The sequence below is a fragment of the Melanotaenia boesemani genome, chromosome 14, assembly GCF_017639745.1.
Source record: "Melanotaenia boesemani isolate fMelBoe1 chromosome 14, fMelBoe1.pri, whole genome shotgun sequence".
Lineage (NCBI taxonomy): Eukaryota > Metazoa > Chordata > Actinopteri > Atheriniformes > Melanotaeniidae > Melanotaenia > Melanotaenia boesemani.
In genome coordinates, this window is record NC_055695.1 from 25850721 (window position 1) to 25865957 (window position 15237).

Genomic DNA, 15237 nt, shown 5'->3' on the forward strand with positions numbered 1-15237 from the left:
TGGCAGAGATTAAACTAGATATCTACTCCATAATTAATGTGTCACAGTTTCTCTGTAATGACTGTTAGTGTAAATAGTCATTTCTACAGTTGTTGAACAGGTTGGTGCTTCCACCCCAACAGCAGCTGGAGCTGAGAATGCAGTGCCCCCTAGTGATATAACACAGTACTGCAGTGAAAACAGAAAGGTGAGGTTTCTATTTTAGCGTTGCAGGAGGACATCTAGTGGTAGTTCAGAACAAACAAACTTGTTACCAAACTAACTCGATGTTCCATAACAGACAGAAAATGCAGGGCATGCGTGAAAATGTGTTTATTTTAGGTCAACGAGGCACTGTACAGTGACACTAAAAATATTCCTGGTGCTGTGCTTAAACAGAAATTACTTCACGAAACGGGATAGGTGCATGTTGGTCAGTTATCCAAATTTCCTAGTCATAATACAAGTGAAAACGTAGCATGACAGTCTTCTTTTGTGTCTTCAGATTTGGGTGTAGCGAAGGTATTTCTTCCCAGAAGGCACTTCTTTAGTTGTCACCCCATTGGGGAAGAGAGCAGCAGCTTCAGCATCAGAGAGCGAGGGAATGACCATGACTTTGTCACCAGGCTATAAAAGATTAAAAAACAAAATAAATAAAACAAACACAGGGAAAGGTATCTCAGAATCAGGATCTAATTTTGTCACATGACTAGAATAAGCCTTCACTGATGACATAGAAGCAGCAGATTTGAGTCATGTGCCTTTTGATCATGTGATGTTTCTTCTGAAAATGGTTTTACATTTAGATTTTAATAGTTTAAAAAGGGAGGAACTCACATTTAGCATGTAGCTACCTTAGTTTAGGAAGCATAATCATGAATAAAAAAAAATTAAAGAAAATACATTGAATAACACCTTAAAAAGGAAGCCTAAAAAATAAAAAAAATAAAAAGTTCTGTTATGGTAATTTAGTTAGCATTGAACAGAACCAAGCTGAGACTCCTGTTTCAGGCTTGCTGTTTAAATAAAATAAAGTTTCTGTATTTCTAAAGGACAGACTGAAATTAGACATTAGACCTTTGCCAAACAACAACAAAAAAATCCTGGATACAAATCTGGATCAACATCCAAGGTTATTCTCATTTAATATAAAAATAACTTCTGCAACAAAGCCTTTTAACAACTTCTTTTGTTCCCTGTGTAATAGCCATTTTAAATTGTTGCATGTGATTTTATTCTTTTTTACAATTTTATAGCACAATCATATTTTGTGTTTTTATTTTGGGCATATTTTATTTTATTTTAGTGATTTATTTGGTGGTTTAATTCAACAGTCATGTTATGTGTATGCGAGAGAAGAGGTTATTGTTTGATGTAATATTTTCCAAGTTCTCCATTAGGAACAATAATTAAATGACTCCACATGAATTTACTGTTGTTGCATACAGGACAAAGTGTTGCACATTCCTAGTCATTTGTCTGTAAATATAAATTGTGTTCATCTAGTTTTTTGTCATGGCTGATGTATGCACAACTAAGAATATCACCACATAATCCTATCTAAACACCTTCATGGCTATTATTGTACTGCTGAAGCACAAATTTTTGATTTACATGAGTCCATGGTTTAATACGTACCTTCCAATCCACAGGTGTGGCAACCTTCTTCTGTGCAGTCAGCTGCAGAGAGTCGATAACTCTGAGAATTTCGCTAAAGTTCCTTCCTGTGGTGGCAGGGTAGAGGATGGACAGCTTCAGCTTCTTATCTGGGCCAATCACAAACACCTGAGGATCATATAGATTACAAGTTAAACAAAAAAAAAATAAAATTGTTAATGCCTTAAAAATACGTCAACATCAACAAATGTTTTCCTTGTGACATTAATTCATTTAAATTCTTTCCATTTCATTAAGTTAGTGATGAGGTTATGATTTGTCTCGTGTATGACTGGAGAGTAATCTCTGACAGGAAATACTCTGTAACTGCTAAAGCAAGAAAGTCAGGGCTGGGCTGGTATCTTTATTTTTTCCTCAAACTCAACTTCTACATTCGATGCCATTCCCAAAAATTAAAGTGTATAGAGTCTGCACTTTTAATGAGATTAAGTTATGAAATTCACCACATTAACTTTTCTTGAATATCCACAAACATCCTCATGTTATAACGATGAATGTGAGTGCGGATATGATGGCGGCTTCCTTACGCAGCGAGCAGTGAGGGGCAATCCATCCTTGTCTTTCTCATCTGGATCCAGCATGCCCAGCAGGACCGACAGCTCCCTCTTGTCATCGGCGATGATGGGGAAGGGCAGCGTGGCGTCAGCCTCGCTGCTAACTGCCATCACATCCTGTGCAGAAGGAAGGGAGACGTTCACCTTTTACATCTTTATTTAGAGCATGTCATCCTCTGGTCTGTCAGTCCTCTCTGCTGGTGTTGCACAAGTGTAGTGAACAAACAGATACCCCAAGTTTCTAATCTTTAACTCCTGCATGCTTCAACTAGGTCATGAGCTAACTGCTGTGTGAGTGCTATATTAATCACTGTGTCTCAGAAATATTATTTTCAAGAAAATAAGTGTTGTGTAGTCACTTGGATATTTTTTCTGACTTGAGCCAAATAGAAACTACTTCACTGTGATAAATTTCAATAATCAGGACTGCTGGACACATGGAGAAAAGGAATCTGGAGGAGTTTAGTTTTGCTCAAGATAAAGATTAACAGGAGACAACTAAAAGGTTACTGTACTGAGTCATGCCACTGTCAATGTTTCTAGATATGGAGCTACATGCAAATTATATATTGTCAACACTGTAATAAAAACATTAAGCTGTTAATCATTGTTTCCATCTACCATTCCATCCCTAACTACTCCAGACTTGTTTCAAGGTACAATTACACTGAACAGTATAGTCTTTGTACAACCTTGCTCCAACTGTGGTGATCCTGAACGCTGTCGATGGACAAGGCAATCATCTTCACACCTCGTTTCTTGAACTCATTGCTGATCTGAGCAGCACAGGCAAGCTCAGTGGTGCAGACAGGAGTGAAGTCTCTGGGGTGAGAGAACAGAATACCCCACCTGTGGAGGAAGCAAGAAGTGTTTTTAATATAGAAGCAGACCAACAGGCCTTTGTCAGGTTGATCAGTTTCAGACAGAAGTAAATAATTCCTCATGCTTCCATTTGGGTTGTTAAATGAGAGAAATGTATGTTTTATTTTGCATGTACCTCCATAAAGCCTTCTTATTTTTTCTGCAGAATTTTAAAAAGAATGAAAGACTCAAACAAATGAAGGATTAGGAGCACAAAGAATTGGAGGTAGAGCTAAAAGAGTGAATGAGTTTCAGCAGAGAAATTTCCTGGCATAAATTATAATGACAGGTGTCTGGCAGAGTTAAGCTAAAGATGCTAAATCCAGCTGTGTTCCAGTGGCGATGTATACCGAAGAGAATGGGAACTATTTCCTGCTCACATTACTGCATCAGTGTATTGTAACTTATCACATGAAGTAGAACAAAAAGCTGTGTCCCCCCATCCCTAAGAGAATGTGATGATCACCTGATTATCTGGTGACCAAAGGCCTAGATTAGAATGGGACAATCCCAAACTGCACCAGGCAGCAGTTTATTTTTTTAAAAGCTTTCTCCTACATGTGACCTGTAGGCCTCAAATTTGACTGTGTGGAGTTTTTTTTGTTTGTTTTTGTTTGTTTTGTTTTTGTCATTAAAGCTTTCACCTCCACTGGCAAGAATAATCTTAATTGCTGACAAACATAATGGAAAGCCAAAGAAATCTAGGACGCAGCTTTAACAGATGGCTGAATCTCACATTCCAGCAACTATTCCCGCTGAAGAAAAGAAGGACGTTATTGTGCTGCTATTCTAAGTAGGCAGTTTCCTTTTTTATGCAGAAGGGTTTGAATTTGAACCATTTGCATTAGAGTTCATCCACTGTGTGTCTACATTTAATACTGAAGGGGGGGAATCAGAAAACAGACACAAAATTAGAGTAATCAAGTTTTTGTTTTTTGTTTGGTCTGACTGAAACAGAGTCATATAAAATAAGAACAAAGTGGAGACATTGGAACCAGATTTCCCCGCCCTTTTTTCATAAAGTCTTCACAGATTACCAAATTATTTCTTTAAATGAAATGTTTCAACTATTCCTGGAAGATACATTCTCAAACAAGCCATTAAAAAATGGTTTCTGTTTATCCACATGCATCAAGCACAAATTGATTTGCGGAAGAATGTACATTGTGCACACCTGAAGTCCATCCATGTCAAACCCAGGCTGTGAGTATGTGTGTAATGGTATGCATGCAAACAATTCTTCATCTCCATTCTTTTTAGCAATAGGACTGCAAATCAGAATTGATGCCAACTGCTGAAGTGCAGTGCCAGGTTCACACACATCAAAAGTAGAATTTGGGCCTTATTTGACTATTACATTAGTAAAAATGTACCCTAACTCTTCATTATATTCACTATGTTACTACATTTGAACTATTGTATTTCAAACAATGAAATTACATGCAAAAAAAAAAAAATCTAAATAAAATCAGTTTAAATCCCGTTTGTCATGTTCATTAAATGATGTCTATATTTAACTTATAATTTATCTAAATGTGGCACACAGCAGGTGTCACGTAATGCTCACCTTAAAAGCCTGTGGACTTTTGAGTCAAGTAAACACAATGAAATTCGTCTTAGCTTTTAAATTCAGTATTAGTTCAAATCAAGAAAATAATAACAGCCCTTTATATCAGCTACCGTGGCTAAACGATCAATGGCATTGTTGCCCAGAACTCAAAAGACTCAGAAAACAAATTAGCCACAATAATTCTTGAAACCTGCGTACTTACGAGTTGCCCAGAAAGTCGTGGAACTTGATTCTTCCGATGGTGGTTTCGGCCTCGAAGTTTGGGAACTCGTCTCCAAGCAGAAGTCCAGGCATGGTAGTCTCCTCACTTCAGCAGCTCACAATTGAAACTAACGTGGACAACTAGCCTGTCCTAGCTTGAACTGTTTGCTGGTATGTTACAAAAGGTTCCGGATAGGCGTGGCTAATTTTACGTCCGTACGTCACAGTCCAATCAGAGAACAGATTAAAAAATATATCTTATAAATATATGGAAAATAATAAAATAAAATGATAAATCTGGAAAACTTTAATTTCGTGATTGGCTGCATGATTTTATTGTGTGTTAACGCCAAAGATAGATAAGGGCATGTTTTCTTTGTTTTGTTTCTTTAAAAAAAAAGATAAATGCAAAATCTGATTGTAAACTTTTATTAATTAATATTAAGCTAAAGACACGTTTTCACCCAAAATCTTAAGAAAAATATCTTTTACAATTAATTTTACACTTTTTCACGAGCATTAGTGAACGCAATTTCCCAAAATGCTCTGCGATTAGAACAACAAATATGGCGGCTCTACTCTGTCCTCACGGACGTGATAGGAATTGTCAAACGTACAACAGATGAGCTGAAAAAGCGACAACCTGCTCGACGCTGCAGAATATTTACCATTGCGGCATCACTATTTCACTTCACACATTGCTGTCCACGCTGGTAGGCCAACAGATAAAATGCCTTCTCCTAAAGCAAAAAATCCCGGTCGCAGCGGAGGAAGCCCGGTGTTCGGCAGCTCTTATGAGTTTATGTCGTTGACGAAGCCGTTGAACCGGTCCTCACCGTCACACCTGCTCCAGCGTCAGGGCTCCGACCCGACCACCGCCCGCCTCCGAGCTTCAGAAAGCCCCACTCGTCGCCGGGGCTCCAGCTCCTCCACAGGCTCGGCGAGCGGTCAGGGGCCACCTGAAGAAGATGGTATACGGCTCAATCCTTCCCTGATCCGCGTAGCGCTCAGCTCCTTGCTCGCCATCGACTTGTGGCTGTCAAAGCGGCTGGGGGTGTGTGCCCATGAGGACTCCTCCTGGGGCAGTGTGCGCCCATTAATGAAACTGTTAGAGATATCAGGACATGGCATCCCTTGGCTGGCTGGTGCCGCATACTGTCTGTACAAGAGTGACAGCGCTGCAGGACAGGAGGTCATGCTCAACCTTCTTTTGGGTAAAACATCTCTGTTATCTGTGTTCCTGGTGTGTTTTCACTCTGTTCCTCTTTCTGATACAGCATGCAAACACATAAAAACCTTGCAAAGTACAAATACAGATAAGATTGTAGGTATTACTTGCGCCATCTCATTTAAAGCCCTGGTTTGCTCTGTGTGAAGCTCCTCAGAACTCCCATCATATTTATTAGAGTTGTTCCCACCTCACAAAGCCATTCATGTCACTTCCTTTATTTGTGCTGGCAGATCCTCACCTGTAGAAGTAATCTGTTCTTCATTCAGGCTCAGATCCCTCTTTGATTTCAGTTATCCCTCTACATGTCTTGCTCCAGCTGAACATGTTGCTCCAAGTCCCTAGTGATATTTTCAGAACTTGTGTCAGGCAGCATGTAGGTCAGCCGGAAAAACAGCTCAATGCAAACAGGTGATGGCTTCGGGGAATGGTTTCTATAAAATCCTTTAATCTGTGGTCCCTGTATGTGTAGATTTGACAGCTAAGATAATTAATTGAGGTCTTCAGTAGACTCTTCTTTGTATCCTCAGTAGGAATCTGAAGCTTTTTCAAGTAACAGGAGAAAAAAAAACATAAATGACAGTGCAGAGATGAGATGCTCTTATTGGATTTCTAATTTATTTGACATGTTGTAAAAACATACTTGATAAGGAATAAGGAGCCAAGTAGAGCAGCCTTCAGTGTTCTCATACTTTGGACTTAGACCTGTTTTTATCTTTCTGTTCTGTTTTGGGTTACAGACTTTTACAGATTACAGATATTTTAATATAGTTGTGGCTTTTTCTTGATTTTTATTAAGCTATTTAAAACAAACATATAGACCGAGATCACATCTTATGCTCACATTTGTCTTCAGAGGTCTGGTAGTTTTGCTTATTATAATAATATCTCATAATATCACTGTTAAGACATATTTTTGACTCTTTCATTTTGGTGCATGTATAGTTAAAATCGTTAAAAACTACTCAAGCTATGTTTGGTTTTGGGCAAACGGTTTTTTGATATCCACTTGTATGCATGGTGTTAGCATGGAGCAGACAGTCTCTATCCGCATTAAGCTGGTTCGCTTTTAATTTCCTCTAAAGTGTTTTCAGGAGGTTTTAGATTTAATTGAAATTCAAACCAGCCAAGTAAGAAGAAAGGACCAGCTCTTAATCAATAAATGCCTGGAAAAGGGAAGTGATTGTCACTACAGGGCTCTGCTTTCACTTCAAAAAGAAAATATATAATTGAATCAGAGCTTTTGACAGCGATAATTATTCAACAGTGGAGTAGTTATTAGTAATAACTACAATCTTTTCTGCACATTAATTTAGCTGAAATCTTTTCCCCAGATTCCCAGAAGTGATTGGTTCATTGCCACTGAGAGTTTGTTTGTCAGCACTGCAGCCCTGCAGGATATAACACTTCTAATAAATTATTGTGTTGTAAACTCAATGCAGACGCATCTTTAAAATTTGATTCTTTTAATCAATACTATTAATATTAACTATTAATACTATTATTATTAATAATGCATTTTTTCTTTGTTGGTACATTTGTTAGATGCCAAAGTTTTTTGGGAGGACCTCTACAAGTCAGGTTTCCACTTTAGCGAAGCAGAGCCATAGGTATCGTTATAAGGAGTGCTTGTACTTTTGCTAGTAAGAAAGGTCAGCTGTGAAAAAGGTTTAATGGTGACACTGTTTGGAGTTTTGTTATATTACTGTTACACATGCTTTTTATAAACTGTGCAAACAAATCACTTAGCTGGATCATCAGTGCTTTTCTGTATCTGGATAACTTCAGAATAAGATAAACTAAGGTGAGTAAAAATGTCTTGTTCTTATACAACCACTAGATGGTGCCAGCGTATTTTATTTTATAATGAATAATGTCCTCTGTGCTGTGTTCAGGCAAACTGGTTGTTCTGGCTGAGACTCACTAGGTTTGCCTACTAACTTGAATAAACACTGTGTGGTTGTATGCTTTTGCCAACAATTTACACTTACATCCATGTGTGTATCATGCCTTATGTTTGATGTAATTGTATTGCTGTGTCTTTATCCACCATAACACATCCTCTTCATCATCTACAGGTCTTTTGCTGGACATCATCCTGATTTCCATCGTTAAGGCAGTGGTGCGTCGACGCCGGCCAGCACATAACAGGATGGACATGTTTGCCACTTTTTCTGTGGACCGCTTCTCCTTCCCCTCCGGCCATGCAACCCGTGCCGCCATGTGTGGGCGGTTCCTGCTGGCTCACCTTGTGCTGGCTGCACCGCTGAGGGTCTTCGTTGTGCTGTGGGTGGGCCTGGTAGGGTTGAGTCGAGTGATGCTGGGCAGGCACCATGTGACTGATGTGTTGTTTGGGTTCTGGATGGGCTATTGCCAGTACAACTTAGTGGAGATGCTGTGGCTCTCTCCTCAAACCTTACAAGGGCTTCTAGGACAGTGGGCTTAAAGTTAAAGACTACAGGAAGGTGAGAGATGGTGGTTTAAATCCTTACTGTAACACCACCTGCACAGTTTTTTTTTACTTTTAGAATATAATGATGTACAATAAAAATTTTATTTAGAATAGAGGAGGGCACCATCAAACATTTAGCTCCTTTTGCTTTCTGAATCATTTGTCTAGCTCAGGGTTGCCCAAGTCCGGTCCTGGAGATCCATTATCCTGCAGATTTTAGATGCACCCCTTCTCCAAAACACCGGAATCAAATGTCTGAATTTGCTGATCCACATGTCATTCAGCTCTGCAGAGGCCTTATAATGAGCTAATTGTGTGATTCAGGTGTGTTGAAGAAGGGATGCATGTAAAAGTTGTTAGATCTCCCGGATGGGACTTGGGCACTCCTGGTCTAGCTGGTACCCTCCTTCTGAGGCAGCAGCTGTATGAGATACTGATCAGACACTACATAAAGCCTGTCATGATGCTAAGATCCAATTTTCTGAGCAGAACATTGTAATGAAATGATCATTTTACTCTAACTGGTCTTAATGTTGTGGCTGATTAGTGCATATCAGACAGCAAGAAACTAGATCATTTTCCTCCTAAAGCCACCTCACTAACCCGTGCCACTGCACTGGCCTGATACAGTGAAACAAGATGAATTCTTTCCTGTTTCAGTGGTTAGGATACACTACTACTAAGGGATTGTTAGGTCCAGTCTGTGTACTTGTTGATCTAACTAGACACTGCCTGTAACTTTACAAACAGAGGAGCTTAAAAAAACACTATTTGGATTAAACTAAAGGTTTCATTCTTAAGTTAATTAAAGAAAACAACCATAGGTAGTAAGAGTAACTTCAGTAACATACAGGAAATGTATGTGAGACTATATCTTAGTTCCTACTGTAAAAACTCTGATTGAACCTTTTGCTCAGTGTTCAGCAGTTGTGGGATTTTTATACCTGCTTTAAACATGTGCATCAAGGAGCGATTCTGCAAACAACTAGCAGGATCTTTCTGTTATCACCACATTTTAAGCCATCTTTACTGCTTTGCACAGGATTCGTAAGAGTAAGCGTGTCTTCCTCTGGCCTTTGTTGATTTCAGGAAGGTATCCTTAAATCAGCCGGGTGGGGTTCAAATGCTTACTCCTTAGAAAGTGCTTCGATTACTTCTGTTCTCTCTTTATGTGACTTCTAACCTTAAATTATCACACATTCCCTTTGTTTTAAGTAGACGGGCCATAACATAAATTCAAAAATGAATCTTTTTCTACCATGTCATTGATTTATTAATAATCAACTCACAACTAAGATTACAACCATTACATTATCTTCATTATTCATGGAGATAAGTATGGACTTGATTACCAGAAGGACGTTAGTCTGACATGCTGTATTTTGAATCCTTGTTAGATTTCTTTGTTTTTTAATCTTTTTAATAAATGCTCATGCAGGTAAAAAAAAAAGTCTCTTAAATTTCCACATTGTTTATTCAAAAGACGAATTGACTACATGTAATCTTCTCAAGACGTTTGAACTTGTAGTGAAGTTGATTTTGTTTGCCTAGCTGTCTGTGTGAGGATGAAGGGGTCAAATTAGTGATAGGTTGTAGTTTATCTTCTTGTAGCATTATGTAGGTGGTCATCATGACAAGAAAAATCACTTATATAAATGATGGAGCATTTTTATGCATATCTATAATGTTAAACATGCGTAGTAATTGCACGAGGGCAGAGCAGTTTGTATGGATGGGATGAGGAAATGTGATCTGGAAAAATCCCCTCTGATATACTTCTGAGGAGTTTCTCCTGGGTCTGCCTTGGTTAAACACCATTTGATAAATAATAGGAAAGATTTTTAGAAAATCTGCCACAACACAGATAGACCAAGGTTTTATGCTTCTGTTGCTACTACATTAATCTTAAGCCTAGTCAGGTAATTATGTATCCTGTTACTGAAGGCAGCGCCAGTTTGTTTTCCTAGTTCATTTCCATTTTCCTGAGCTATGGAGGAACTACTGCAAAAAGCATCAGCTGTATCCCAGAGCTGACCCTCATGTTTACACAGTGTAGGTGATGCTTACCTGACTCACCCTAACTTACCCACATGGAACAGCTGAAGCCTGGCATATGTGTTAACTATCAGTACATACAGAATTTCTTTAAATAATTAGGGATTCATCTTAAAGCATGCATGTGTTTTTTTTAATATCCTATATACATGTTGATAAGCATATTCCTTCTATATTAGTTGATGCCACAGGGTTGCTTTCTGCTGTCGTGGTAGCAGCTGTTTGGGGTTTCTAAAAGGTCTGTAACTAGTTTGATCCCTTCATCCTTTTTTTTTTGTATGAAAATTACTCAACAGAGACATATTTAATAAACTTGAGTAGAGGATAATACATACTTAAATACTGTATATTCACATCTTCACTGTTCAGCATTATGAGAAGAACTTGAATAACTGAAGGAAAAATAACACAAGTTGAAAATGTGCTTTTTGTTTTTTTTATTTTTTTATTTTCTTTGTTTTGTTTTGTTTTTTGTTTGTTTGTTTTATTATTATATGGAAGATTTTAAATGTTTACTGCATGAGTAAGTGTTTTTGGGCACTTTTACTTGATGTTTGACTTTTAACCAAAAAATAAATATAAGTGAAGGTCCAACATAGTGGAGTTGGAGGATCAGCTGTAGTAAGCTGTAATTCATTAGCAATCTTTCCAAGACAATATTACCAGATTTATTAAAGGTAAAATCTTGCTCTTGATTCATACACCCTGAATGTGTTTTCCCTCTCTTTCTCCAGGTATGTTTGTAAAAAAGGTAATAATGTCAGGTTTACAGACTGAATTCTGCAAGTTTTTTCTCTTAATCCCCATTTCAGTAAGCACTTTTTTTATTTTATGTGACACTCCGGTGAATGTGTGTTTTAACTGTTTAACTTGTGCAATGACCTGGTAAATTTCCAGAGGGTTTGTGGATCAGAAGGCATCAAAATCTTTAACTTTCTATGACAAGAGGAAATTGTAAAGTATATCTGTCCAGGCATGCAAAAAAAAAAAAAAAAAAAATGCATGGCAATACACATTTCTAAATTTGCAATATCTTTTGGATTTAATGTGTGTGACATAGTTTTTGTAAAAATGTACAAGACTATAACAAAACCAGTAAAACCAGTAAACATGTCCCTGTATGATGGATAATGGTGGGATATATTGTGATTTATTTTTTGAGAGGTATGGTAGTTAAAAATCCTGAAAGGCAATAATTTCTGAAGGGACAAGCTTAAAGCTTTGTAATGAAACATGAGTTAATATTTTGAGACAAAATGTGACATTTTTAAGTTCTAGACTGATATAAAATGTAAAAAAAAAAAAACACACACACACACACACCGCCCTGTAGTTCAGCTTCTGTTGCACAATAAATATTTGGGTTTGCATACCTCTGGGGGGGATTAAATTTTACTCATCATGACATACTAACTTCATCAAATCATGAGTGTGTCTTTTAAAGCATGTACCATTTTCCATATTCAGCTCTTTTGATGCGTGAGCCACATCCGTGCGCTTCTTCTCTTACTAGGCGAGATTAAAAGATTCATTTTAAACCTTGAAATGGCACCAGCGGTGAATGTGGCGTAACTTGGATGTGTGTTTGATGTTAGCTCTGCCACGGAGGCAGGTGGAACGTGTGCAAGCCTGCAGGAGGCGAGTGAAAACTGCTGGCTGCCTCACTTCTTTAATGAATAGCATCAACTTTTACCAAAATCATATTTTCACTTTAAGCCAAATATTGAGCATAAATGCTCTGAAATTTTCCAAACAGGTTAGTAGGGCTACTAGTAAAGAAAAGGGTGTCATGGATGTTTTGCAGCTGATCCATAAAGACACAACATGTAATGAGATTGTCATCCTTGCTGCATGGATGTCTTTGTCATGTTGGTGTGCAAGGCTGGATTACACAGTCAATAGAAGACAAACATGTCTGTGAAGCATCTGTGGAAGCCAGAGAGTTTTAATCTGCAGATGCTTCTCAGTGTCTGTACCCCATTCTGGTTTATCCATTCAAAAAGCTTCTGCTTATTTGAGTATTTAGTTCCATTGTACATGTATTTAAACAATTTCTACTTGCATTAACATAATATTTTGTGTCATTGCTGTTTTTAACTTTGAATATTCTGCTTCACGATTGGGAAGATTTCCGACTCTGAGCCATTTCTCAGTGTGTGTGCGTGTTGGTTTGAACCAGATCCGCATACCTGTTATTTAACAGACTGTTCCATCACCGACTGTTTGATTGACCTGTGTCATACTGAGTCCAACTGCTGCAATAACTGACCACCTTCTGCATGCCGTTTGCTCACTGAGGTGGCAGCTTCTCACTGCTTAGTTTCATCACCCTCTGCTACTAATCTGAATATGATGAATGATGAATTTTGTGACCAAATTTAATTGTTTTTATGGTTAATTTCAGTGTTGTTATACTCGGTGAAAATGAAGATAAGCCTAGATCCAAGAGAAAAGGCTTTATCTCTAGTTATTGCACTATTTATATGTTTTTGGATAGATTTCCACATCAAGTGTGACTTGTTTACTCAAAGTTTGTTATTTACTCTTAAAGATGATAGTCAGCAGTTCTCACATAGACTCTTGCACATCAACATATTTGAAGTTCTTTTTCACCACATTGAGTTTTGCCTGCCAAATACAATGAAGTGTATTTTATGTTAACTGTAAAGACCTTGTTGGGTATCTTAATACTGTATATACATAATGTCAACATGTTGATGTGATTGCACTGTGTGGTAATAATAGATTTAAATCTGCTGTTAAATACTTCCTCATGTTTAATTTCTGATTAAACTGGGAACAAATCTAAAAGTGGCTCATGTCATGTATAATAAACAGTGTGCACAGCTTTTAAGCAAATTGTTTTCCCCATGATCTTCATCATTTCAAGCTCTTTTTGAACCATAAACCTATAAATGTGAGTTTTGTCTTCCTCAAAAGAGTTTGAGTGTACAATCTTTATATTTTCTCTTTTTTTATTTTTTTTTAACCAGGAAAGTCATTTGAGAACCACTTCTCATTTGCAATTGTAGCTGAGTATTATTATTATTTTTTTATTAATAATAATTAATTTTTATCAACATTCTTGGTTGTAATATTTTGTATTGCCAAACCATTTATTTGTTTAATACTGCTAGCAAAGTTCCTAGTCAATTTTTGTAGTTGGGGGGCCTTAACGACACACTGCAGTAGCATGTGTGACATTTTTCCATATTCCAAAAGCTGGAAAACCACTGTTTGGGAAACGATGAGAGACTGTGCCCCTCCTCTTATCCACAAGTGTGTGTGTGTGTGTAATAAATGTGCAGATCTTGATCCCTGGTGTGACGTCATTATTTGTCATTCAAGAGCTGCCACACAATGACGACCTGGGCCAGAAGCAACAGTTAAATATACAGTGGTACATATAGCAATGGCACATGTTTAAATACTATGTACGCATTTAATATAAAGTAAAACAATATTAAAGTACAATGATTCCAAAAAGTCTAGGAAGCAATTAATGGCAGGAATCAGTGTCACAGATTTATATATATTCCTTTTCAGACATAAAATAAAGTATTTAAATCATTGTTTATTTTTCTTTGTCTATTCATTGACTTCTCTCACTGTAACTTTAATGCAGATTTTCTTAATCCTGGTCCTCTGGACCCACTACTCTATATGTTTTAGATGATTCTGTACTTTAACACACTTGGCTGAAAAGATCAGCTCAAAGAACTTGATTAGAAGGTCTGTTAAACTGAATCGAGTGTGTTTAAAACATCTAAAACATGCAGGGCAGTGGGTGCTGAGGGTCAGAATAGAGAAACACAACTTTAACGCTAAAGGAGAGCCCACAAGTCTTCAGCAGGGTGTAAATTAATGTTTGTGTGCATGCGAAGTGGATCCATAAAGATTGTAGCTGTCCTCCAGGCTTTGGATTTACTACTACTACTCATGCAAGGTATATTCCCAAACAGCAGGGTTGTGAGTTCAGTTTCAATCCATCTTATTCCCAGAAAGGTCAAACTGGCAGTCCTCTGCACCACGCTGCCTTGTCTACTCAAGTTATTAAAACACAGGCCATAAATCTGCTTCTCATTTTAGGTGGACATGGATCATTTTTAAAATATATATTTGCATATTTCTTGGGTCAGGCTGGGAATCTTATTGCATTGTTATTGGGTTCTTAACAGCTTCTCTTTTAAACACAGGAGGAACTCGGGGTTATGGTGGCTTTGATTTTTCTTTTGGATTTTTTAGCACTTTAGTTTCTGTTTGCTCAGCCATGTTGACTAATCACAAATGCATAAGTCTGAACTTTCTATATAAGTTAAATAACCTTAATTGGCTTGATTTTCTGGACGAAACTAGGCCTCCTTATGAGTCAGACTTTTGTTATCATGAAAAACGCATGTAAGTTAGAAAATATCAAAGGCAGGTCGGCGGCTGCTGATCTGAGACCACAAGGACCCTGTGGCTGCAGGGGGCTCTGGCTGGGACCTGTTGTGGAAATTTCAATGGATCCCACACTGGATGAGAATATAGTAAGAATGTTTTATTGTGAGCTGCAGCAATGGGAATCACACAGTCAAACATCTTTGGCTGAGCGAGTCCGAAGTCAGACTCTAAGACACAGATAGTTATACCCCTGGTTGCATGCAGGCAGACAGGGTTG

General features: G+C 37.8%; 2 protein-coding genes across 2 annotated transcripts; one reads left to right on the forward strand and one right to left on the reverse strand.

The window, feature by feature from the left end:
• Positions 1-297: 297 nt before the first annotated feature.
• On the reverse strand, positions 298-5058 carry prdx6 (peroxiredoxin 6). The gene is made up of 5 exons (XM_042005994.1): positions 4844-5058; positions 2903-3059; positions 2184-2327; positions 1618-1764; positions 298-606 (listed from the first exon to the last, which is right to left on the reverse strand). Exons 1-5 carry the CDS (start codon positions 4933-4935, stop codon positions 481-483), a joined length of 666 nt encoding a protein of 221 aa, XP_041861928.1. The 5' UTR covers positions 4936-5058; the 3' UTR covers positions 298-480.
• A 351-nt stretch (positions 5059-5409) lies between these two features.
• On the forward strand, positions 5410-11037 carry plpp6 (phospholipid phosphatase 6). Its single transcript, XM_042005993.1, has 2 exons — positions 5410-6056; positions 8149-11037. The coding sequence occupies exons 1-2, from the start codon at positions 5573-5575 to the stop codon at positions 8514-8516; spliced, it is 852 nt and encodes a 283-aa protein (XP_041861927.1). The 5' UTR covers positions 5410-5572; the 3' UTR covers positions 8517-11037.
• The last annotated feature ends 4200 nt before the right edge of the window (positions 11038-15237 follow it).